Genomic DNA, 27552 nt, shown 5'->3' on the forward strand with positions numbered 1-27552 from the left:
CAAAGCCACTCTATCACTTCCCTGCCCAGCTGGACAGGGGAAAGGATAATGAAAGACTGGTGGGTCAAGATTAGGACAGGGACATCACTCACAATTATCATCATGGGCAAAACAGACTCCAATTGTGGAAAAATTAGTTTAATTTATTACCAATCAAATCAGAGTATGATAATGAGAAATAAAATCTTAAAACCACCTCCCTGCCTTCATCCCAGGCTTAACTTCACTCCTGGTTTTCTTACCTCCTCCTTGCCAGCAGCTCAGGGGGCTGGGGAATGGGGGCTGTGGTCAGTTCATCATGTTGTTTGGGCTGCTCCTTCCTCCTCAGGGGGAGGGCTACTCACACTCTTCCCCTGCTCCAGCATGGGGTCCCTCCTATGGGAAACAGTCCTCCACAAACTTCTTCAACATAAAACCTTTCCATAGACTGCAGTTCTTCACAAACTGCTCCAGCCTGGGTCCCTCCCACAGGGCGCAATCCTTCAGGAACAGATTGCTTCAGCACAGGTCTCCTGTGGGGCCACAAGCCCCACCAGCAAACCTGCTCTGGCCTGGGCTCCTCTCCCCATGGGTCCACAGGTCCTGCCAGGAGCCTGCTCCAGTGTGGGCTCCCCATAGACTCACAGCCTCCTTTGGGTGTATTCATCTGCTCCAGTGTGGGGGTCCTCTGCAGGCTTCAGGTGGATATCTGCTCCACCATTAACCTCCATGAGCTGCAGGTGGATGTCTGCTCCACCATCAGCCTCCACAGGTTGCAGGGGGACAGCCTGCCTCACCATGGTCTTCAACATGGGCTGCAGGGGAATCTCTGCTCTGACTCCTGGAACATCTCCTCCCTGCCTTCTGCCCTGACCCTGATGTCTGCAGAGTTGTTGCTCACATAGTCTCACTCCTCTCTCCAGCTGCAGTTGTAGTTGTGCTGCAACTTTTTTCCCTCTTAGCTATGTTCTTCCAGAGGCACTGCCGCCATTGCTGATGGGCTCAGCCTTGGCCAGTGGCAAGTCCATCTTGGTGCCAGCTGGCATTGGCTCTGTTAGACATGGGGGAAGGTTCCAGCAGCTACCATAAAAAAGCAGTGGTTTTGATGAGTAGAATGTGAACCAGGGATCTTTGTATATATCAGATGCTATAAATTTTACTCACCTATGAAATATTGGAGAGGGGAGAATAAGGGGCGTGGTGTTTACTTTTCTCCTAACAGTATTTCTTAAACAGACCTGTATGACTCTGCTCCAGGCACAGTGGATCAATCACCATCTGCCATCAAAACTGATGAATTGTTACTTGCTCATCTCTAGACAGTGAAATAAAGTGTTGATCATGTTTCACTGAGAAATCCACCTTTTCTACTTTTTTTTTTTTTTCAAATTGGCTATAGGTCTGTAAGCATCCTCTGTGATTATTGTCAGATGAGCCACAGACAATATCTGAAGTAACACACTGCATGTTCTAGGACAAGACAAGGAAACACAGACTATTACAACAATATGCCTAAATTCGAAACTCACTTGACACGAGTCGGTCTCAATCACATCAGTGAGGGATAAGGGAAGCTCTGCAGAAAGAGGAAAATGAGTTACATTACCACGCTTTGGCAAAATAATAAATCTCAAAATTTTATGATCTGAAACACTTTATCATCAGGTTTTAGGGACTAGTATTTTTCCTGTAGTAAACTACTAATTGTATACCGTGACTATACAATATTCTTTTTAAATAAGCTTGTTTATTATTTTCGATACTTACAAGTTTCTTACAACCGTTGTTTCAGAAAGGAAACAACACAGTAACAACTGGGAGCTTTTTCCATTTTGTTCCCTTTAAAATTACAGTTGCTTTAGACAAAAATGTATGTATGTTTTTCTGATTTCTAATTTTTCAATGATAAAATAATATCCCATGTAAATTGCAGAAGCTGAAAAATTAATTTTTGTGTTTGTATATCAGGCAAATAAATAAATCTTACAGTTACTAATTATTTTTCAACTTTGCACATGAGAATGTGATTAGACTGACTACAACTGACACTGATTATCTGAGACAGGATGTTATTAAATCCCTTTGGGGAACTTTTGAAAGACCCACCACATTTACAGCAGAGAGCTTTTCTCTGCATTAGCTCATTTATGAGCAATTACATGGGACGTACTATGGAAAAGACGTCAGGAAAAAAACTGAGCAAACAGCTAAAGTGGAATTCAGACCCTTCCCCTCTGTCAAAACATCTCACAGCCTCACAGCCTGAAAATGTTTTGTCAAGATTATCTACAGCAAAGCTATTTGCTACATATCAGTAAAAGGTATGAGACAGGTTAGATTAAGACTACACAGCAGAGGGCTAGTAATGGATCTCAAGACAGCAGAGATTTCTCCCAGCTCAAATGGCTTCTTTGCTCCAAGAGCCCCCACTTCATTAAATTTGTGGCCTTGAAAAACCCAATATTTTCATTTCATCCATCTCAGAATTTTCACATTTTGTTATTTCATTAAAAAACTGCTATGAAGGGTTTATCAGTGAAGTGTGGGCAAATATGCAAAAAATATATACTGGTTTGAAAAATCTCCACTGGTTCTGGAAGAATCTGTGGCTGAATTCACTGATTTTTTTTTTTTTTAATTTTTTTTTTCAAAGTTAAGATGTCAAAGATCTGATTTTTTGGAGCAGTTTACAATTTTGTACCTAAAAATATGCAGATAAAAAATGGAGAGCAGGTACGGACCATTTTCAAACCTGTATTCCTACAATGGACTATTATCCTGACACCCATAGCTGAGAACAAAAACACATAGTGAAGTACTGCAGATCTGGTATGTATGAAATAACTACACACCTACTGATTATGAGATTTGCAGTCTGAGAACATCAGAAAAGCTGTGAGAGATACATAATCCAAAGTAATATTGACAGTTCACTGAAGAACCAACAACACTGAGGTATTACAGATTGCAGAGATTTATTCTCACCTCTGCTTTGATTTTAAAACTAATATTGCTGTAAATACATGTGATGACAACACTTAAACCTCACACCATTTCATTTCTTCTGTTGTCCCTGGGTGTCTTCACATACTTAATCCAAGTCCAGGATGGAAGAAGTTAAAAGACACTTAAGTGTTCCTTCCTTTTTCAACGAACAACTCAGTGGTACAACTGGAGTAACGTGCTGGGATTCACTTAGTGCTTTTCCTCAGAGTGCCTTAAAGAGCATCATCTTGCTGCCAGTGGTTCTTAACATGAAACTGATCCCAGGGTGGACTTACAGCAGTGGAAAGAGACTCAGCAGAGTTCTCCTTTCCCATAAACACTGAGATTCTCTGCTGCTCTCTGTAGCACAGTTATTGCTCCTGAAATGTTTCCTCTATGTAAAGATTTGTCCACAGTCCAGAAGGTCCCTACTTTGAAGTACCCACTGGTAACTGGTGATGAATACTGGAAGGTAGGATTTTCTGCATTGTAGTGATCACCGACCACAGGGAAAGCTTATGCAAAAAATCTGATAAATATGAATATGCTTCAGCCAGGAAAAATGGATCTTTTATTGCATTTATCCTTCAAGGCATATTATGTGGCATTTCTGATACTGCAAAGGAACACAGAGACACTGTATTCTGTGTGGCCAAATACTGTAGTCCTTACTCAGTTTTTACTCAGGAAAAAACTTGGCTTGAGTGAGAATATGCTTGACTAAGGACTGAACAGTGTGTTTTGAATCTTACCAGCATTGCTTGATGCTCATGTTGGGCAACAGATCTCATTGCTGATTTGCCTGCCTTGTTGGCCTTCTCCTGGGCTCTGGATCTGCTTTTGCTGTGTGTTATTTATAGCTTATATTGCTAGTTCAGATTGCTTCTCTTTGTGCTTTTCATTTCTAGCAAATATTTTGCAGCTATTGTTCTGCTGCTGGTAGATGTGCATGGAACCTGGTATGTGGAACTTGAACCTCAGCCCAGATTTAATTAGCGCTGTTAAACATGTTCTCACTATGGTGCTCAGAAGGAATTTTGCTGACCCTCTTTCAATGAAGCATAAATTTGTTTAATATGATGTTTTTACAATGCAAACATATAAGAGCTTGATTCAAAAATGTCAAGACCAAATGCTTCTCCAGTAAAGCAGATGGAGTGGCACCCATTTACAGCCCTCATAAGGTCAATTATAATTGCTTATTCTGACCTAAAATAGTCATAAAAGAAAATCACTAGATTTGTGTGCTGTAACATCACCTTGTCTTGTAGTTTTAATACTGCTTTAAAATAAGATATCCTGAATACTAATTACTACCAAATTATGCCATAGTCTACTTATATGCAGCAAAACTAGCTAGGTTATCACTCGTATGTCTTATGAGCCATACCTAGCCATGGTTTATCCTCTATTCATGCTACAGGGTACGAAATTCCTGGGTGCCAACCTGCCTATGGCAACCTAGAATTCTCCAGGGCAGGCTCGCAAAATCTTCACCTACTCTCTGGGACAGGTAACTAATAAGTGATGTTTTGTGAAGTTATGCTTTCTTTCTAACTTTCTGATGTCCATAAAAATGTTTCATTTCTTCATGTCAGTCTGTAGTCTCTCATCATTCAGTTGCGCTATGTTTTCTGAACTAGGGGAATAACAGCAGATCTGTTTATTATAGTACTCTAGATGCTTGCCACAGCCAAGCCTGTAATAATTGTTATTAACATGTATAAAACTGAAAGATGTGAAAGAAGCTGCAAAATCCACTGCTGCCTACTACCACTTAATATTTTTTTCTGATGGATTAGTTCTTATAAGACAGACAAAATGCATTTCATTGTTGATGGCACAGTTATCTGGGTAGTACACCCACCTTTCTTAATTGCTGGTATGTATATATTCTCTCTCCTTTATCAGGTTTACACTAATCTTCGGTCTCCTGAAGCAAGGATTTTTTCAATGCTATAGGTACAGCATTGAAAGGATGTTGAAAGGATGGAGGAGTTACGACTGATTCTAGTTTACATTCCTATGCAGCACACAGTATAAGTTTTTTTCCATATTTTGCTTAGATTCTCTTCTGCTTTTCTCCTGAATATACTCTTTGTTCTTTGTTGCTCGACTTTATTTCAAGTGGCAGGTATGTAGAAGAAATGTCATTCACATTTCAATGACATGAAAGATTGAAATATATTTCAGTGTAAGTAATTAGATAAAAAAGACAGGCTAAGCTTTAGATTGCCTTATGGAATCACAGAATCATAGACTCATTTAGGTAGGAAAAGACCTTTGAGATCATCAAGTCCAACCATTAATCCAGGGCTGCCAAGTCCATCACTAAACCATCTTGAAGTCTATTGATTTTCTTTGAACAATGTGTGTGAATTTTCATCTTAAGAGTGCTGCTAGTATAGGAAAGATGTAAGTGAGATTCTTTTGGTGTTTTTAGGCACAGTCTACACTCTGTGTAGTGAAAAAAACAACAGTCTTGGAAAAGTGGTTTGAATTTCTATTTTTCAGTTCCCTGGGACTCTGCACATGCACTCTTGCCTGTGTTTAGATGAGCTTGATGTAAAAATAGCTGTGGTCTGTGGCTTGTCCTTGTTAAAACCTGGAGATGACCAGTGATGTGAAATATAATCAGGGCATATAAAGCTTTTTCTCAGAATGTTTGACCCTGATTCCAATTTGATTGAATATTTCAAAGTCTTTGAAAATCAGAACAAATTCATACAGCCACAGTATAATCACTGAGATTGATCTTATGTGGTGTTTTTAAATAGATGCTTGTGAGGAAGTTCAGAGTCTTAGGATGACATTTAGTAACCTTTCTGTAGGGGTCCCTAAAAAAAAATATATCTTTTTTCCTACCATCACTGTCCACTTGCAGTTTTTGCTTTCAAAAGAAGATAAGCTTACTCTTTTAGAGGACAATACGACAATTTATCTCCAAGGCAGTTTATCTCCAAGTATACCAAAGCTTAAAATGTACAAATCTGGGAATTTAGCTCAGGTATTTAGCCATTTTATTAAAAATAATAAACAGACATTGAAAAATAATGTTCATTTCCCTCCCTGTTTTTCAAAAATCTCACAAGGATCTAAATTTTTAGAGAGATTTTAGTATTTCCTGAAAGCTTGCTTATTTCTTTCCTGTTGATTAACTCAAATCTTAATCACACGATTTCAACTTATCTAGACTTTACAAATTTATCTGGAAACTTGCTTTTCAATTATATTGAAAAATATCAGCTTACTGAAAGAATGAGAAAACAAAACCATTTGTTTGTGAAAATGAAACATAGTGAGTATGACAACTGTCAGCACTTACAAAATGAGGATAGATTCTATTTTACCCAGCCTGACGCATGCACTTTAACCTTTAAAAAACTAATGAGAAAGCAACCAAAATTTCAGCAAGAGAGTCATAAGCCCAAGTCTCAATTCACCCAGAATGCTAAAGTAATTCAGTTATAAAGAAAAAAAAAAAAAAAAAAAAAAGGGTCTGTGTTTATGCAATCCACATCTCAGGGTGCAAGAGGCATTTTTGGGAAAGTTTGTAGTAACAAAGCTGCTTCCTCACTCTGCGTGGTTCCTTGGGGTGCTGTGTCTGCAGGGCAGGTGGAAGCAGAGGGCTCCTGTGCGGTCTCTGAAGCAGCACGTTGTGTATTGATTTTCACATGACCAGTGCAAGCATTTTTTCCAGAGGAATACCTGGTGCCTGATTTGGCCCCTCCACAGTTACATAGAGCTCCTTCATTTACTGGCTCACTCCAAAAACTACGGAAGAGTTAATGCCAAGGTGCTGGACTGCTAACAGGAGTTTGGAGGAATGCAGTCCTTTTCCCTCTCTTTCCCTATAAACCCACAAAAAAGGCAACAAAACAGTCGTACACTGACAAGCCAGTTCAGCTGAGGGAGTGGGATAAAATAGACTAGGCTGAACTAATAAATCATGACATTAGTTTGGGAGGAAGGTTGTATGAAATGACTGCACAACATGCTGAGCAGTGGGGAACCTGCTAGAGGTGAACTCATTTATACTCTTGCAGAGTAGAAGATGTCTCAGTTAACAAGTCCTAAAATAGTGTGCTGCAGTGTATAAAACAAGGTAGGGTTCTAAATAATTAGCCAAAGACAACGAATTCCTTTCTTTTTCTTTCCTTTTCTTCTTTTGCTGTAATATCAAGTTGATCAGAGAGCCGAGGATCATTTGTTATTGTAGGAAAACTAAAAATACCTTGAAATATTCAGGCAAAAGAAGTTCATTCAGATAACAGGTGATAGCTCTTACTGTTCTTGTTTAACGTCCTATACGTGAGTCTGTGTGTAGCAATAGTTCCCTCAGAATCTGAATTTTCTGTGCACGGCTGTGAATTTGGGTGTGTCTAGGGTAAGGAGTATTATTTAATCAATTTATATAAATCAGCGTCTTTATTTAATTTCATTGTTTGCTTGCGCTAATAAACCAGCGATCTGTTCTACTGCTAGAAAACCTTCCAAAAAGTCCCTAGAGCTCACCTCCATGGCATGTCACTTTAGTAACATCATACAGCTGTGTGTGATGGGGGAACTAAATGATGAACAGAGACTACAGTAGAACTGACTGCACCTACATGGAAAGCATCTGAGGGGTCAGTGCTGTGTCTCACTCAATCATTATCTCCTACACTCTTGAGTAAAAATATCTGGAAAGCATTGGCATTTTTTTAAAGGCAAGCACCTATGGGTTCAAGTTATACATAAAACGTGAGCTACTGTTTTGTAGAACTTCTGTCACAAAAGAGGATCAGAATGCAACTGTCATCAGATACAATTAAAAAGAAAATTCAGTATTTTACCCAAATGAGATCATATACACTCCTTATTAAGGAAAAAAGCAGTGGCATATGCAGTTCCTTCTCCCCTCAGTCCCAGTCCAGTATAATTCTGTCTGACTGGTCTTGGAGCCAGAAGGGTATGTTTAATATTTTCATCTGCTTAGCATAACCTTTCTGACAGAAGTGCTAAGCCAGCCCACCACAATGAGTCCCTTGAGCCAGAAAAAGATGAATTTCAAATCAGAGGAAAAAGAAGAGGATGTGGAAATGAAGGAAATAGCTAAGGTGAGAACAGACATGATAACCTCTGTCCGTCAGCCTATGCCTGGATGCTTTATACCAAATGAAACGGGAACAAAATTCTGACCCTACTACTAAAACATTTCTAAAGTACTCCCCTACCGCACCTCCAGCCTCAGTCCTTTAATAGAAAGAGTGAGATAAATTTCAGCGTGCTTCTGGGCAGTGGGTCTCACCCATTCTCATTGCATGTCCTATTACAAATAAATGGCACAAGTCAGCAGGAACCACATTCCTGTTCCAGCACAGCTTGATCAAGATGAATCAGGAAGGTAGATAAAAGCTAAAGTGAGAAAGGTTTAATAAAGCAATTAAAATATAACTTTATAAGCTTGTGAGCTGATGGGGCAGGCTGCTTTCAGTAATTTCCAGAGGGAGCACTTAGCTGTGACTACAAACCAAAGCAATCTAGAAGCTGGCCACTCGAAGCTGTAAGGAGAGATGCTGCAACTGAAGGCAGCTTGCTCAGTGGCCTGGAGAGCTCTCTTTGGCTTCCAAATCATAAATTGAAGTCTATGTCTAATTTTGCTACCTCACTTTCTCAATAAAAAAAACTCCTTTTTTTCCCTGTATTTCTCATTATTGCTTAGTAGTTTGTATTCCCTAGTGAGATGCTGTGCATCTAGGACTCTGCCAGACATTAAAAAGCAGGCAATGTCTGTTCAACAGCTTCACTTTCTGTGCAAGGCAGCCCCCCAGTAGGCTTTGTTACAGCAAGAAGCAGTTGTTGCAGTCAGCCTTTTCTGCTGCTTTTCTTATCCTTTCATACCTTGCAACTTTACATCGTAACTCACCATTTCTTCTAGCCAAATGCTTTATGCAAACATATCGGCCTCTGGAAAGCCAGAAAATAGTGTCTCTTACAGGAATGCACCTTATTCCAGAGTCCTGTCAAGAGCAGAGTCTGGGCAGCAAGCAGTGAAAGGATCCCTTCATCTATGGTCAAGGCCGTTATGTCTCTGCTCTTGTACAAATGTTGCCTGAAGTTTGCCATGCCAGAATTCGACTCCCTTCTCTCCCAGCCTCACCAGCTGACTCATTTCAGGTGTCAGCCAGAGCACTAGGCAACATTTGGACAATGCAGACAATTTGGAGTAGGGCATGAACATGAGCAGAGTCCTACATTATCATGAGAAAATCAACATATTCTTCCTACCTCAACAGAATGAGTCAGAAAACATATATTCCTCTTTGAATTGCATGCTTTTCTTCTCTTGCAACTTTATCTTCCACCTGTTCACCCCTTCATTTTCCAGCAACATGGAGAAACAAACTGAACAGGGACAGTCTTTATTTAGACTTCTGTGGGATCACTCACTGGACCTAACAGTTTGCATTTAAGCCACTGACTTTAAGAGTCTTCCTGCCAGAGCTGAAATCAGTTGGTCTTCACAGCCTTTAGGAAGAGCCTACACAAAGGCACTAGGAGGCAGTTTGGAAGAAGGCAGAGATCGTAAGAGCTTCTGCTGCTTCCACTCTTTCACTCTGCTTCAGTCACCTTTGAATTTGGGCACAAGGCTTCTGCTTGTTCGCAGTGCACTGCATTCATTTCTCACACACAGCCAGCCTGACCACGCTCGGGTATTTAACCTCAAAAATGTCTCGTAAGCAAAAGCGGTCATCTTGCTAGTAGGAAACAGAAAAGTATTTTGAAAACTCCAGATCCAAATCAAGTGAGCAGAGGTATTAAACCAGTCCTCAGAGAGATGGCACAGCTTTTCGCTCTCCGTGCCGCCCTGTACCGAGCAGGGCGCTGGGCTGGCTAGCACAGCTGCCTGTGGTAGATGGTACACATCCCATTTTGTAAGTCCATGTTCGCTGCTCTGCACCCTTGATTTCTTAGTGCTCTGGCTCCCTAGATGCAGGTCTGGATTCCCACTGTTCGTGTTCATTTGCCCTTTGCAGTTTTCAGCACACGGGGGAATCACAATTTCCTGCTGAAGAAACTTCATTTTAAATAATCAAAACACCTTCAGTGTCTATTTCTGAAAGCTGTAATTTTATTCATGGTATTTCTATTCAATCCATTCAGAGCCTGAGGTTATGGATAGTACCTTTAAATAAAGGACAATTTGTATGTCTTTATTACAAGCATATTTAAAAATCTTGCCACGTTCCACTGACAATAATGGCATTCACTCAAGACAACTCAGTGCTGACAGCTAGTCCTCTAAGGGTTTTTTGCATGTCAACATGTAACTGAATTTTCATATCTTAATTGCCTCATATTACAGTTAATATTGAACATTCTTGGATAGATATGTCTGTGGGCTTCAGATACTTGTTATAGAAGTCACCACTTCTGCAATGAAAGACTGCTGGGTCAATATCACCAAAACATAATTCAGTTTTATTTTTAGGAGAGATCTCTCTTTTCCACCTCTTATAAATAAGCCCAGCACAGTTTAGACACACTTACTGTATAATACCTGTTGTCTGGTCTGAATTTTTAATTGTGCAAATTATGCAAGACCCAGATACTCACATCTTAAGCGAGGAAAAGCTGCCTTCCGAAATCCAGCGATACTTCTGTTTTAAGGTAGTTGTATCAGCTTTCCAGGTGCTGTAAATAGGCTCTCAAGTTAAGGATCTGTCCTATAGCACTTTGGACTTCAACTGCTAAACATCTCTTCCCACCACCACCCCGCTTCCCTTCCAAATGACTTTCTCTAATGTTTCTGATAAAGCATCCCCTCTTCTCTGGTTTAAATTCTGCCAGAATGTCTGGAACCTAAGAAAAGGACGGTATTACTTATTTTATGTGCCCATCAGTCATCTGGAAACTATCTAAGCTCCAGATTTGGATCACCCACACATTTGTTCTGAAACATATGTACAGGCCTTCCCTCTCACAATCCAAACTCAGCTTCAGGTTGTTTATTTTGAAAATGAGTACTGGAAAGAAAATTCAAGCAGTTTAATACTTGCAAGTAAACCTCCCCCCCCCCCCCAAAAAAAAAAAAAAAAAAGCTATCTATCTATATAAGTATATGTATATATATATATCTCTATAGGAAGGAAAGATCTGCATGAAATTTGACAGGCAAACTGTTCATACTCCAAAGTTTCAAACACTTAACAAACTTCTTTGAAAGTAATGGAGAAATTTGGTGGATGTGCTGTAGTTAAAAAAAAACAAACAAACAGGCAGACCCTGTGAAAATTTGGAAAAAAAAACCCCAAAAACCCAAAAAAAACCCAAAACAAACAAAGAAAAAAAAAAAAACAAAAAAAGTGAGCTGGACAAAGTGAGTGTGAGCCTGAAATTACAGGAAAATACCTATTGAAGAACTTGGATCCATATATGCCGAGGCATTTGTTTGGGTACAAATGAAGCTGCTGAATAAAGAGCACAAGAGCATTGGGATTTGTGGACTGGGCTCTGAGTCTAAACTGCAGCAACATAATATATTTCCCCAATAAAACTAATTTCAAGTCCATAGTGGATTCTTAGAATCTGGATCTAGAGTTTGTAATTTGGTCCCATCCCCCTCCTAATCAGACAGAGCAAGCACAAGGTTAGCCACAAAGGCTGCAGACAAGGAAGTTAATTTTGGCATTACCCTTTTGAAATGGTTACCCTGAGCATGTAACACATAATCAAAACTTGATTAACATAGAAATCCAATTACTGCTTCATTAAAGCTGTTTCATTAATCTAGAAAACATTTGTAAAATGCTTGGACTTCATTTCCCAACAACTACAAATCTAACAAACATTGTTGAGGGGTCAGATTCAATGCCACAACTGTCATCTCAAAGCTATCCCTCCTAAGCCAAGGTCTGGGTGCCCTTCTTGCAGCACATCCACACTGGGCAACATGCAGACCTGGTGTGCCCCATGCCTGAGCCGTGCTCCATGACCAGCAGCAGAGATGTACTAGAATAAAAGGTCCTGGGTAATTAGACACCCCCCCAGCCACATACCAGCAGGAGCTGCTGAAACCAGAACTCCCTGGTATCCCTAAGGTCAGGTTGGGAGTGCAGTCCACCTCCATTGAGCAGCAATGCAGTGGCACTGAGGACCTGTTGGGATCTCTGCTAGCTGCAAACATCCCCAGAGCTCTCTGTCCCCAGCTTGCTGCTCCCTGGGGTGTGAGCTGTATGTCAGTAAGAGGTACCCCAGGGCTTTGCCTCCTGCCTGGCTGACCTCCCTTGTCGCTGTGTTGATAGGCTCCATTCAGAGATGGGAAGCAAAAACAGGGATGTGGCTGTTTGTTCTCCTGGAGCCAAACAGTCCGTCTCTTTGCAGAGGTGCACAGCAGCTTCACACTGTTGGGAAACCACTTCCAGAAATTCAAGTGCACAAACCTGGCCCCAGGCTCCCTGGCTGCCCACCAGGTTACTGCTCCTGGCTGTCATCAGTTGTCTGAGTGGGCATGACATGTCTGGGCTCACAGGTGGTCTCTTGGCCATTCCCAGAGACCCTCTCCTGCTTTAGACTCCTTCACAGCAAGCACCTGTACAGGGCTGACTGGTTTTAAACTCTTCCCTATATAAAAACCCACAGGGTAGAAGAAAAGATGTTTTCTGAAATCCAGTTCCAGCATATATTTTTAAAATTCTTCCAGAATATAAAGATTTCCTTCAGTGCTCACAAATTCCTGATCCTATGAAGGCTTTTTTAGAATGTGATATATTGACAACATGAAACAGATCTGATAAATGCTTTAAAAGCATTTAGCGGTTCTTTTTTTTTTTTTTTTTTTTTTTTTTTGTGGGCCTCCATGCAATCTAAGCACACCAGCAAGGGAATACCATTACCTCATGTCATACACACGGTACTGAGTCAGGAAGGAGGGGGGTTATCTGAAGAGATGCAGTTGTCTACATCTGAGCTACTTGACTAGATTCCCTCTGTAATTAACAGAAATGGATACTTGCAGATTTGCATTACCTAATCTAAAAGTAGGCTTCTAAAATAGGTCAGATTAATTTCATCTTAATAGTACCTGCTCATCATCACTGACCCAGCACAGGAACCAGAGCTGCCCAGCAGTATTGCCCTAGCTCGCTTGGCCAGTATAACACAAGGCACATTTGCAAAGCCAAGTACAAGGCTCAGAGCCCCAAACCCCCGTTCATTTAACTCCAATCTACACATTCCTTCTCCCAAGGCAGGATGTTTACCCACAAAACACAATTAATTTGACTTACATTTCACAGCTACATTAAAACTTGTTTTACTGCATAGAAACAAGAACCTTTGATATGATTTTTGAGTATTTTTGACATGAGCATCTATATTGCCCTTGTTTTGCGTTCCTTTCACTGCTAATTTCCCTCCTAAACACCATTAATCATATTTTGTTTTACTCACTCCTAGAGCTGTGTGAATGAACATAATCAGTCCATTCAGGGAGAATTTCAATAGTTCAAAAAATGAGTTTGCTCTGTTTTTTAAAAAAAATGCAGACTCATCTACAAAGCAAAGCCCTGGGGTGGCAAGCAGATGTAAAAGTGCTGCTGAAGCAGTTTGACCAGTGAGGTGGAGATGTGGGGTTTCCAGGACACTCCACCAATGGAGCAGCCCAACAGACATCAGTTCTCAGGGAGTAACAGCTCAGCTTTGCCTGAAATGCTGTGGTGAAAATATGTTCATCTGGTGCTTCTCCAGCCAGCACTACAGATGACTCGTGACCAAGGGCTGCAGGCTGAGATTGTCACATGTTGCCCCTGTCCATGGTGCTCACCAACCTGCGCACCCTTCCCTGGGGCTGAAGCTGTGCAGAGTGGCACCAATGTTCAGCTTAACATACAAGCTGGCAGGAACATCTAGGGAAAAAAATACCTGTTTTGATTACTCACTGCCCTTTGGGGACAGAGGTCTATTGCAGAGGGTGAGGTGACACCACAAATGCAAACACCTCTTTGCTTCAATCCTTGTGCAAGCTGGGATGGCAAACTTTTAACACCAGGAAAGAAACACAAGGAGTATTGGGTGGAACTTGAACTTGCCTGCACGGCCTTCTCATCTTTCTCCTGTAAAATAGACCTCTCTGCATTAAATGTGGAGCCTGAGCAGTGCTAACTCTGCCCTGATAATATCTCCCCTGAACAGCCTCTGAATTATTTCTGGGGATCAACTCCAGCAACAGGATTCAACAGAGGCTTGGCATCTCTCTGTAGGAGCACTGCCGGAGGGAAAAAGGCTTCAAAGTCTCCAGCAAGGAGCAATTCCAAACCTGGCAATTACTGCAGCTTAAATTTTTGTGGGCACAAATTTCTATGCCAATATGTTTTCATATCTATTTTATACTTTTTTTATTATAAACAGAGCTAATTGATGAAAATAATACTTTGCAAAGTCTGGAGACCTGTTTTTAATAACCTTTAAAGTAGCTTCCCTTGAGACGCTTTCTTTCACCAGTCTAAATATTTAATATTTAGTATTGTACTTACTGTCCCTGTTTTTAGAGAAATACTTTAATGAAGCAAAATGGGTAGTGACTTACAAACCACTGGTTGTCACAGGAGCAGGATTTTAGAGATCATTAGAAGAAATAGAAAACCACTTATGGAAAAGGTCCTACTTACAGGATTTTTGAAGTCATCCTGTAATTCCACACTCCTCCCAGCTGTCAGAGTTTCAGGAAGTCCATGGAATATAGGATTTGTGTTTTCTAAGACATAGCAGTACCAGATTTCCAGAGAATATTTTTTTATTTGCAAATAAATATTCTCCTTTCTCCTAGCTGTACTTTTTCCATGTAATTATTTTCTCAGTTTTAGATATGTAGTTATAGGTATAGATATAAAATAAAGAATCATAAGGACCCATTAGCCGTGGAAGATAAGCTATGAATTATGATATTCTGATTTACCAGCATTAAAAAACAATTGTGCAGTAAACTTTTCTAATTAACTGGTATGTGACAGGCAGAAATAATATGCAGCTAGTTTATGGAGTTGGTTGTTTTGGAGAAGGGGGGAAAAATGGCTAACTTTCTGACTCCATATTTTTACTTTTGGGGTTTTTTTTTCCCTCTTTTCAGCACTGTCTAAATTACCACTACCAAATTTTCAGGGCTACCCAACAAAATTAAGCACTCCTTATGAAAAACCCAGACTTCACAAGCAAAACCCACAACACAGCATAAAGTGGCTGTGTTTTCCACCATTCAGCATATTCTCATCAGAACACAATTTCTTTGTTTCTAAAATTTTTATCTTTCTGTGTAATAACTTGTATTTTAATAATGATTAATTGCTATTTACTTACTACTACATCTTCAGGAATCCTGTCCGTCACATGAAAAGGGGGAGAAGGGAAAATTTCTCCACCCTGGGTGTTTGATCTATCAGTGCCCCAGGAAAACCAAGACCTTTGTGCCCAACCAGTGTCCCATTACAGGGACCCCTCACTCAACAGTCCCTCTGGGCTGGAGGGCGATTTGACTGACTGGCTCAGGGAAAACATGCCAACAGCATCAGGGGGACCCCTCAGCAGGTCTTCCCACTTTATTTGAATATGTTACCCACTGCCAGCAACTGCTAGCACCCACGAAGGACTAACACTAATAGTTTCGAAATAATGCTCTTCATTAATGTAAACTTGTGACAGAATAAGGTTCAAAGATTGCTGGTGATAAATAACACCAACTGTAAGCAAGCTTTAAACAATATATCTAACAGCAGGTAGCATAAGTCGCAGAAAAAGGTTCTTACCCAATAGGCCTCCCTACAGGGGAGAAGACAGGTTCAGTCTGTCAACTGATCCCAGAAGTTACGATAGCATCTTCCCTAACTTCTCCCCTCATTTGTCCACTTGTTGTACTTCACAGTACATTGCATATTCATTCATCACACACAGGATTGGTTAGAAATTTCTCACTTCTACCTTGATTGGAAGTCCCTTCATTCCACTTAGAGAGTGGGTCAGCTTGACCTAACTTAGCGAACACTAAATCAGAGTTGAGTAATCCAGGAGTTTAGACAACAATTCTGCCCCTTTGAACTTATTTCAGTCCAGGACTAGTTCATCTCCTTCACATTTATGTGGAGCTTGAGTGACTCTAGTCATACGTATCGCTGTTACTGACAGGCATCGTATGCCCAGTAAGGGGCAGTAGCACCTTGGAGGCAGGTAACTTTGAGATGGAGGTGTGTGTTGGTATTACAATGTTATTACAATTATTTCATCTGCGGAAAGCCATTTCGCTACAACAGTTGCCTCAGCCACGGACATCTTGCGGATTCTTCATGCAACAACTGCTATGAGGCTTATCAGCTGTGTGGTGCCATCAAGTTCCCATTTCTGCAGGGAGCAAGAATGAGAAGACCTCAGTGTCTCCACTCCGCTCCACCCTCCATTACTCCTATCAGCAGGTGCTGAGCTGGCAGGGTGTGTTGCTTAGGGAGCTGTGGTGATGTAGATTCCATGCGTGCCAACCATCCTTAAAGCGACAGCTGTATTTTACCCTAAAAAAAAGCTTTCTGTAATACTACGCTTCCATTAGGTCCCACTTCTCTCTAATTCCCCCCAAAGTAATTTTCCCACACCATCATAAACCAGGTGTTACTGTTCCTGTCTAAAAATAGTAAGTCCTCTTAAAAACAGCCAGCTGGTTTTGTGCGTTTCAGATGAGTTAAAGCACACACTAAGCAGGAGTTGTACTAAGTTTGGGAAGGTTTCAGGATGCCATCATATCTTTCCAGTTTAGCTGGGAGTGAGTGGAGTTTTTTCAGAATTATGGTTTGCTGAATGAGAATAACTTTGAAGTTGCCTAACTTATGCCTTAAACACTGGGTTTTTTCCTTATTCTGTACAACATTACAGGTATGCTTTACTACCCAGAGCATTATGTGGAAGAGTACACGTATGTGGACTGTTTCTCTAAAGCTTATTACTATAGGTTTGGTTTTAAATTAATAAATTGTCCCATTCTGAAAGCAAAGAATTCAAGAATACAAACATTTCAAAGTGAACTTCAAGGTTGAAAAAAAGGTTAAGCTTGAAGTTTATACTTCAAAATTTTTCTGAAACTTTGAAGCCCTAGCACAAGGTTCAGGCTGCCAAAACTTGGCAAACCATCCAGACTTGAATTCCAAAGCACATTTTGGCATCTCAGACGAGCACTGCCTTCCACCTGAGGATTGAGATTTACCCAGAACTCTAATTTTGAACCCCAAATTTCCCCACATAGACAGGTCTGGGCACACAGGTATATTCAGAAGCAATTTTGCTGAAGGAGTCAGGTGTTTTACTCCTACCTAATCTTCACACAACTGAGACCCAAAGCAAGAACATACCTACATGAGGAAGCAGCGGACTAAGTTATTGGAGGCTGTTAGCTTTTTTCCCTATTTTGTTAAGCAGTCTCCAACTATTACTGACTTAAAACATCCCCAGCATTCCTGCTATATTTGTATCCCTACAGCCCTTCTTCCTCCTGGAGGTCAAACTGCCTGTGGCCAAACCTCCCATGATCTGGTTTAATTTGCATTAACTGCACTTGCCCAGCATAGAGCAGCAGCCTGGCCATTTTTATCTAAAACCATAGCTGGAGGGCCTACTGTCTACTTTTTGTACAAATCCCAGTGGTTGGATTTTTAGAGCAGCAGCAGACTTGAGATGAAATCTCTTTTCACTTTAAACACTTCTGACACTGTAACTCCCACTTCACAGAAGAAAATCCAAGTTGCCAGGCTACAGGAAGGAAAACTGACCACTCTTCTTTCCCAAGATGAGCAAATGAGTAGTGAGAACAACAGGACAGAAGCAGAGCAAGTGAAAGGTGTTATGATGTGGTAACATCATAAAGGAGGACATGCAGAAATGAGCAGCATGGGTTCAGAGTCTCATTTCCCTAGCTAATCGGGGGCTTTTATTCATCAAGTGAAATACAAAAACTAAATGATTGCATTAACTGGAGCTGCATTAAATGTCTGAATTAGAATGTGTTATTTTAAGAGAATATAACTACAAGTGGTAATCTAAGTATAACCGTAACCACGCAATATGTGTAATTGAAATAGAGCACTGTGTTGGCAAAACATTAGGCTGTTTCTGAGCTCTAAGCTGCATGGATCAAGTAAGCAGCAATTGTAAAGCTCTTGCATTAACTTACCAAAGCTCCTGTCGCAGCCTGTAGAGAAGGCAATCACACTGAAGACAGCTCAGAGAAGTCTTTCTTGAAGAATGGCATGTTGTTCCCAACTCTCTTTTTAATTAGAGGCCCAAATCATTATTCTCCTGAAGCTGATGGCAGTGCTTACTTGACATCAAAGGGAATCAAGTTTTGCCATTCTTTTATGAAGAATTATTTTTATTGTATGATTAAAAACAAACAAGGCAATTCACAGTGCATCACATGGTAGCACTTTTGTCTCAAGGTGATGGCAGATTCCAGCTCTGTAGTGCCTCAGAGGTCCCATGTGAAGCTCCAGGATCAGCTCAGTAATGAGGCTGCAGTCTCCAAACCAAGTTACTGTCACCTCCAGAGAAACCAGCTCTGACTGGAACCCCATCCTGCTGTGCAACTGGCAAACATACTAGAAGACTGAGGAGCTTAACAACTAAATAGGCAAGGATAAAAGATCTCTATTGTGCAGATAAGAACTGAGGCAAGTGCAGACTGGTTCCCCTGAAGCCTCACTGTCAATCTCCAGTAAAGCAAGGAGAGGATGGATCACCAGGTTCGCTGCTTCAGATCCAGAGGGATGATTTGGGTGCAGATGACATTTTGACCTTCATGATAAAAATTTTGTGCAGATGTCCTTGCTTTGTGCTATCTTATGTCATCTCTAAAAATAAAGAGAAGAGTATTAATAAAGTGAAAAACCTCCTCTCCAAATTCTGTGCCTAGTGCTTTGGTTTGTCAGAGCATAACTGAAGCTAGCTTACAAGCCGGGTGTAAAGTTCTTCGTTTGTGAAAGAACTGTGAAAACTTTAGGATGACACCTGAGTCTGGGAAGCCTTTGCTTCCAAATAAGTGGGAAAATGGGGAAAGAGCCATAACTTTACAATTACTATAATATTAATTGATTACCATTCTCCAGAAAAAATGTTGAACAATGTCTCTAGCAGCATTATGGCCAGGTATTGGGGTGAAAATTGAATCAAATCAAACAAAATTTTCTTTCTCCCCAAAATACATTACAACTTTAATTATTGGCAAGGAAATATTTTTGCACAGTTTATGTAGAGTTGCTGCTCTATAGATATCTGCTGCTTCAGTCATAGTATGTTAAGATAACTCTAAAGGAAAGGTCCCGTGTGAAACCAAACTCTAGACTGTATTTTGTATTTTAATGAGGATTCTTTCACAAAATATTCCATTATGGCTAATGAGAGATTAGCAAAGAAACTGCTAGAAAGGACAGATGGGAAGACAGTCAACTGTCTAAATCAGAAGATTTCCGAAGTGCAGTAAACAAATTATTAAGCACACTTCTCTGGCTTAATGCCAACCTATACTCTAGGGAATTGGTCAAAGAGTGGATCATGAAAAGCTTTTTGGGAGCAGCTAAATTCTACAGCTGTCATCTTTGTTTTTCTAGTACTTTGCAAGAACAGAAGGGGGAATTACGAAAGCGTCTATCATACACTACCCATAAGCTGGAAATGCTTGAAACGGAGTTTGATTCTACACGTCAGTATCTTGAAATAGAATTGAGACGTGCTCAGGAGGAACTTGAAAAAGTAACTGAAAAACTGAGAAGGTTAGTAACTAACTTTTTGAAATAAATAGTTATTAGGAATTTACAAGTGGCTGTGCTAAAGACATATGTAAGTAAAAATACAAGCATATAGTCTCAAAACCTACATCATTTGTTATTTATTGATTACGCACTGTGTTTTCCCATTGAATATATGTATTTCACTTGTCTGAATATATATTACATACCACATGAAATCATTCATGTGATATGTAAGATATCTCTGTATTGAAAGTAAATATGCAAATAGAAATATACCTATATAGGTGCATATATGACATTGCTTATGTGTAAACACATTTGGGTTAGTGCCACATTGTGTAAACATACAAAGGTTATAAACAGACCGCATATATATACTTATACTGTATATATACAGATAAATATTTTTTAATGAGTTTGGCTGCATATTTCCTGTTGTTACTCACCGTTGCACTGATACAAGAGAATAGAATTTGGCTCTCCATCATTCAGAGCTGAGATTATGTTAAATCCAAATAATAGAACATTTCACATCATGCTATGGCAAATCATTTGCTTTTTAGTCCCAAGTAGAACAGAATGATACTGAAAACCTATTATTGAAAAATGTTGAAGCTGTGGTACCGTACTATTGCAAATCAGTGGCCCAGTTAATGATAATGACAAATTATAATAAGCATGCACTCATGACATTCCTGGTACTGATTAAAATGGTCTGTAATCTAGCTTTAAATTTATCAGTGATTCTTAATATCCATTTTTTCATTTGTTTGCAAAACTTCTGAACCTACAATTATCCATTCGTGTGGGAATGCATTTGCATTTCTTGTGAGACTTTCCTAAACTGATGGAGATAATTGAACTGTTTGATTTAGTTCATTGAATGAGTCAAAACGAAATTCAGAATGGATCATTCCAGGGCTATACCCAAAGAAATATTTTTCATTCCTTGCAGAAGGCAAAACAAAAACCAAAACAAAGCCAGAAACCACCAACATATTGAGTCAACAAAACCTTTTCATGCAATTTTTAAACAGAATTTGGCTGTAAGACCTCAAATTAGGAAACATCCTAGTGTGATCTTATAACTTAAACGCTTCCCTAACTGGGGAGGCTTCTTAAAGCAAGGCTAAAATAAGCGGGTGTCGTGAGGATCTTAAAATCTACGTACATCTATCAAGAGCACTCTAGAGGTTCTCTGTATTGTTTTCTTGCCAACAATATTTTTCCTAACACTTAGAGCAGAGCTATGGAAAGTAACTTCACCCTTGATGTAGTTTTGTTCCAATACACTACAGGACAGGGAATGTTGGTACTCTTCTCTTGAAGTATTTTTTTTAAGACACAGCCGCCATAAATCAGCAGAGGGGCTGACCGTCCCTCTTCTGTTAAAATGAAGAGGCTTCCTAGTCAGTAGCAAGTCTTTTATCAACTTCATTAGGAACTGATGAGTTAAGCACCCTTCAAAATCCAGGCCAGGCAGTCTTTCTTTGCTCATGGCAAAGTCTAGCGCTCATACCCAAACATCAGATTTGTAGAACTGACTTTCCAATATTCTAATGGAATATCGTACCATATTATGAAGAAAACTGATATTAAATTAAATAATATTATGTTTTGGGCAGGTGATTACTCCCCTGAAGGCATATCATATTGGAAGCCCAAAATATTTTACGAGGTGAGCTTTAAAAGCATTTCTATTGAGAATAGCAAGGCATACCACAAGCTGAATAACTAGCTTTCTCATCGTGGAGAAGGATAATGCCTGAAACAAAACTGTAATCCAAAAGCGTGTCAGCAACATGTCACAGAGGAAAATCAGTGTGAGAAACACAAGGAACTAGAATTAGTTTCAATAACGTGTCTCTTGCTTTATTCACTGCACAGGAAGAGAAATTCAACCCCCTCTAGTAAATAAGCCCTGTGTAACAAGATCCCACTTGCATGCTAGCAAACATTTCTGTTATTAAACTACCATTACTGTGGAGTGCAGAATTCTTCCAAGAGGCTGAATGGACATCCTTTTCTATTCCTTTCCGAAAGCCTTTATTGTCTTAATTTACCCAGAATTACCTGTGTTGCTGCTAGGCTTCCCTTCTCTTACCCAAGCAAGGGAGCCACTTATGTGGCTCGAAGGTCAAGTTTTCGACCTCTCTACCAACATTTAGAGGTGGCCTTTTTCTTTTTTTCCTGGTGGGAGCAAAAACAGGGCAGTGCTGAATAGGTTTGAAAACATTAACTGTAAAGCGTAGGTTCAGCTTTGAAAAGGTACTGAAGAGGTTGAGGGTTTCATGTATTTCACAGAGGTCCCCTATCTGACCAGATCAGCATGGATTTTTTAAAATTAAAATCTAAAAAAATTTCAACTACCAATCTTGGAACCAAAGCTGGACTCCAAAGTTCATGTTGGGTTTCCTTCTTGAGACCCTCCCCTGGTTAACAACTTGGCAAGGTCCCCATCCTAGCTTTTACCAGAGAGTAGAGTTATTTCAAGACACAAGATACAAACCCATGCAAGCATGTATTTAGCACTGAGATTAGCCCCCCCCAACATAACTGTCAGCAAAAGCAAGACATTTTTACAGGCTAAAGGGGTGTTCTGAAGAGGAACCCCGTAGCTGTGTTGGCTTTGGAATAAATAGGGGGGAAGTCTTGTTTTTGTGACGAAGCTGGTGTAACTTTTGATAACAGAGAGGGAAAAGGTGCTTTGAACAAGAAGGTACTGTTTTAAGTCACACATCAAAGCTAAACTGCACTCTGGCTGAAATTCCCTTCTTTAGAGAAAGTCAGCCCAAGCCCATGTTTTACTTAGATATATTTCATGGCCTTAAGAGGGCTTGAGAGTGGAAGCAGAGAAACAGAGGCTTTTGCAGACACTCTTTAGTGGTGATCTGCAGTCTTAAAGAGGAGGGTGTTGTTTGTTGGGTTAGAGCACAAACACCTGATGTTCGATATGATCAGAATATTTTTCATTAGGCCCTAATTTGGTCAAGAATCTAAACATGCATTTAATCCATGCATTATATGCATCTGGAAGCACATGATTATCACCTAATAATATGAACAACACAAAAAGCCTTCAAAGAACAATAGTAAATTATCGGTTCACATGACTTCATTCTTATAGCAGTTTCATAGGGTATTGAAGCTGACTTACTCTTCACTTTATTTACAAAGAAGCCAGATTTACAACCTTAAAATGTATGGGAAGGGAACCTATAGGGTCTCCCTTGAGCTCTCCATGTAGGTCTACACTGCAGAATAGACTGTGGTATGGAGACACCTGAGCTAGAAAAGCCCTGAAGCAATACTTTTTCTCCTTTTCTTTCAGGAATTTATGCAGGTGCTTTTGAACCCATGCAGACTTTTAGGAGGTTGCAGGTGCTAAAAGTTTACATTGGCTTTACACCATATCTACTTGAGCCACTAGCTGCCTGGGTACAAACCACATTTAACCTATTTTGCTTTACTAGAGAGAAACTGTAGACCATGACAGAGAAGAAACTGGGGTACTTCTGTTCCCAGCCAGTGGGATCTATCTTATTTTTCTAAATCCTTGTTGCCTGCACCATGGCATGCAGCCTTACCAGCAAAACATAACTATGTTTGTGCTGAGAGGCTGTTTGCAGGCAAAGCCAGTTTGAGCCTCCTTGTTTCCAACAGTTTCCCAAGATCATCTCTGCCTTCTGTGCCATAAAAAGCTGGGTACAGGTTAACCTGAGATTTTTCTCTGTTGTGTTGACAGCTAAATAGCTGTGAAAATCCCAGGTATCCCCAGAGATGCACAAAGAAATGTCTATACAGAAGCTTAGGGGCAAATGCTGTGTCTAAGTGGAACATGAACAATGCAGAGATCCATAAACTTCAGTCAGTCCTTCAGGTCACCTGGACATTTACACACTGGCACTGTGAGAACTGGTGAGGAATGACCAAGCCATAGGTTAGCACAAGTCTCATGGATTTGCAGCCCACTGGGGTCATCACCTTAACAAAGTGTCTATCACAGACACTCCTCACAGGGAGGAAAACTCTGCCTACCAGCTCTGTAAAATGTATACAATGATGAAACCGTCCCCAGGCTGCCATGCACATTTGAAACAGCTTCCCTGAGTCTGGGCTGACCTTCAAGTACTCTGGGGAGTTTCACCCGTGGGGATGTCATTATTTATGTTCAAAGAGCAGATGTCCTCAGCACAGACCTCCCCTCCCAGGTCTGTGCAGCAGATGTTACCTTATTACTGGGAGCCCCAGCTGGAACTCTGCATACCTTGCAAGAGGCACCGTGAGCTTCTGGCTTGCCCCCAAACGGAGAATTTTGATCATTTAACTGGAAGGAAAATATCCACAGCAACAGAGGCAGGGAGAGACCTGAGCCATCACATCACTTGACTTCTGGGAAGGGGCAGGCTGGACCCCTCAATCTGCAGCCATGACATGGTTCAAATTCAGATCCTTGTTCTGGTTTCAACAGTGGCTCCTAACCATACAATAAGCCAAAGAGACTTCTTTAATCTCAGTCCCTTCCTGATCATTATGGAAACTACACCCAGATCCAGGCTTCTCAGAGGAAGCAGCTTTCTGCTGAATGAGTGTGTATTACAGCTGGGTTCCTTCTTACAGTGAACACGCTTGCACGTTACCTAAAATCAACTCGTCACTGAAAACACTTTGACCTATGGACCTAAGATTCTCAGTACAAACATATAGATTTATTCAGACAAACTTTTCACAGCTGAGCTTCTAACATTTCCTTTCCGTTTGTTATACCTGCTGAGGTGATATGTACAAACAAGAACAAGGAGTTACCCTCCTTACCTTCTGTGAAGAGAAAGGCACAGCTACTAGCAAAATAGCGATGTCTTTCCCACAGACTGCACAGCTTGTTCATTACAATACCAAGGTCACCATCTAAGCAACCTGAAGATCTACAAACTGAAACTTTCCTTTGGTGTATTGCTCTGGAATAAGCAGGGAAGCCTCATTTTGCAAGTCCATTCAATCCCTCAGTGCTGATAAAAATAAATACCCACCGTTTCCAGGCTAAGCTATCTAAATGTATTCCCTGAAGCAAAGGGGATGTGTTTAGCTCTTGAGAAAAGGCAATTCCTTGAACTTCTGTCAAAAGCAGGAATATTCTTTTCTAAGTCATGTAGTGATACTGGTGTGTTGGTTTAGGTACAGTCATTAGGTTTCTGCTGCTATTCTCCTTATTAAGAGAGCTCCATACACATTTTTCTGTACTGGCTAGGTATAAAGTTCAAGTTTCCTCTCTAACATGTAATTCCTGAGCCTGATGTAAAGCTACAGTCTCTTTGTGCAAGTTCCCATGCTGCGATGTGTGTCTGCACACAAGTGCAGAACAGCAAACATATTTTCACTTCCTGGTGGAATTTGCTGCTAAATACAGTAAGCAAACAAGACAAAGAAGTTTGCTTAGGAAGTAGGTGGCAATTACCTTTCAAAGGCAACCACTGACTGGCAACAGGAGTGATAAGAAAATAGACTTCAAGTAGTGCAAGGCAAGGTTTTGTACTGATGTGAAAATTACGGGTAAAAAACAACACAAAAAATAATGCACTCAATTACATGATATCATCTTTGTTTTAGGATACAAAATAATTACCTAGCCTTACAAAGAATTAATCAGGATCTGGAGGATAAACTTTACAGAATGGTAAGTTATAAGTGAACTTTTATATATATATATATAAAACGTGTTTTTATGGTCCTTAAGTCATAGGACAAACATTTATGTAGCTGTCACAAAAAAAACCCCTCATGCTCCAAATGCAGTATGCTTAGAAAAGGTATATGACTTTATCAGTATTATAATCTAGAGCTCAAGCTGTCTACAACAGCATAGCTCCATCAGTTTAAACGGAGATTGCATTGGCTGGTGATCTGTCTGAGTAAATGGTACCTTTAAAATAATTCTGGTTAATTTAGTTAATAACTTCACGGGTTTTAAATATTTATGTTTTCATTAAGTAACAGATTTAAATAAGGTAATGCAAGGTTGTCTCATGCTTCTTAGATACTTTCACTCAGCTTTTATTAAGTGGTTTAACAGAGCTTGGATGGTCTGACTTTTATATGCTGTCATAACTATCAATCGCAGTGTATTAATTTCTGATCTGCATGTGTCTGCAACCACAATGTCAATGTCACTGTCACAAGCCAATTAATAACTGAGAGAGGAAATCACTGCACCATTTATGGGCTCCACATCTATGACTAATATGGCAAGACACAGCACCACTCATTCAAAAAAATTTGAGGACATTAAAAACAAGCGGCAACACCTTTAGTGACCTGGCTCATTGCTAATGCTGCTGGGACATCATAGTCACTGTTAAGAGAAAATGTACACAGAAGTGTAAGAATAATAGTTATAGAGGAAAGAATGACAGTTTTCAGCTTACAAAGATCTTCAGGTTATGAGCACAGCCTGACCTGCTTCCTCCTCTCCTGGCTTAGCATGGTCAGTCATTCCCTGCTCCCCTTCTGCCCAGCCCTATACCTGGCAGAGCCGCAGCAAGCACAGCACACGCACATAAATACATAAAACTTTATAAAAAAAGTTTATAGGTCCAGGAAGAGTCCTGATGGATAGCTGGAAGGATGCTAGGATAAGCCCATATTTTACACAAGTCTTGTGTAACATTTGCATGGGTGGGCAGCTTGGAATGAGAGGAACAGATATTATTGTGCTTTGAGAGTAAATAGGGACTATGAAAACATACTGGAGAGACACCAGCTTTCACTAAGAAATGGGAAACAATTTTTTGAAAATGGCATCCTTGTCTCAGGAGTCTGTTTAAATAGCTGACAATGAATAGAGTACTGATGGTTTTGTAACTGGCTTACAACAGGGCAAAGTTACAGCTGGGTTATAGCTGATGTTTGTTCATAAATATGTGTGTAAATGCTGTACAAGCATAAATAACATTTGATCTCATGTTATTATTGTTGGGGTTTTTTTCTCCACTCTTCCTTTGTTATATTCTCTTTCCCTTTACCCAAATCACTTTGGGATTTTGTCTTCATATATGGCCTAATATTTATTACATATGCACTACAGAAGATAAATAGAGTCATTCTGACTGGTAAATGAAATAAAAAGATTAGAAATACAGCAAGAAGGACTCCTGGAAATCCATGATTTTTTATCAGGTATTTCAGATCAAAGCAAAGAATTTTTAAACTGCTGTTTCAGCATCCACTTAAAACCCTAGGAAATTATTTCAGAGCACAGCACAGAAAGAAGACTGGTTCCATGGAGCACTGTACCTTTCTTTATCCCATTAATATGACAGTCATTGAAGGTAGCTTTAGAGGCTTAAAGAAGATCAACCAGGCTTTGTACACTACTTAACTCCAGACTGTTTTGCCTTCTGAAACATTGAAACTGAAGACACAAATGAAAACCAAATCAATGTCAAATGCAAAATCTATTAAAAGCAAAAAGATGAGGAAAATGTTACCATAATTGATTTAGATAAGCCAAATCATTTGATTTTCAGGGCACTCCAAAACCACTCCATACTTCAGTGATAGCTGGATCAAATAACAGCTGGTTTGGTTAATCAACAGGTTATGGTGCACTGGGCTCTGGGATACTTTTCTCTCCCTTTCCTACTTAGGTCAACCTGTGTTTGTTTTTGTCTGATTTAGTAGTTTGTCATTCCAAATTCCAAAGCCTTTGATTTCTCTACCCTTATACAAATCCAAATAGATAAACTATGTGTTTACTTTCTCTCTCTCTCCCCTACCCCATCCCTCTATACACAGACACATATATACGCACACTTTTACACAAGTTTTGACCATT

The 27552-nt window shown here is 40.1% G+C and overlaps 1 protein-coding gene and 1 long non-coding RNA gene across 3 annotated transcripts in view; one reads left to right on the plus strand and one right to left on the minus strand.

Moving 5' to 3' along the window:
- BEGAIN (brain enriched guanylate kinase associated) overlaps positions 1 to 27552 on the plus strand; it is a 155793-nt gene that overhangs the window by 77373 nt on the left and 50868 nt on the right. Inside the window, exons 3-5 of one of the 2 annotated variants that reach the window (XM_027804984.2) lie at positions 4388 to 4477; positions 19581 to 19742; positions 25329 to 25395. In XM_027804984.2, coding sequence (XP_027660785.1) covers positions 4388 to 4477; positions 19581 to 19742; positions 25329 to 25395 — 319 coding nt within the window. The remainder of the gene's footprint in view (positions 1 to 4387; positions 4478 to 19580; positions 19743 to 25328; positions 25396 to 27552) is intronic. The other variant, XM_027804985.2, reaches the window with a different exon arrangement.
- The window catches only part of LOC129736528 (uncharacterized), a 46279-nt gene continuing 34217 nt past the window's right edge, over positions 15491 to 27552 (minus strand). The window contains exons 9-10 of the long non-coding RNA XR_008733267.1: positions 18149 to 18824; positions 15491 to 16335 (exon numbers count right to left, since the gene is read on the minus strand). This is a non-coding gene — a long non-coding RNA (uncharacterized LOC129736528). The remainder of the gene's footprint in view (positions 16336 to 18148; positions 18825 to 27552) is intronic.

The sequence above is a fragment of the Falco cherrug genome, chromosome 7 (genome assembly GCF_023634085.1).
Source record: "Falco cherrug isolate bFalChe1 chromosome 7, bFalChe1.pri, whole genome shotgun sequence".
Lineage (NCBI taxonomy): Eukaryota > Metazoa > Chordata > Aves > Falconiformes > Falconidae > Falco > Falco cherrug.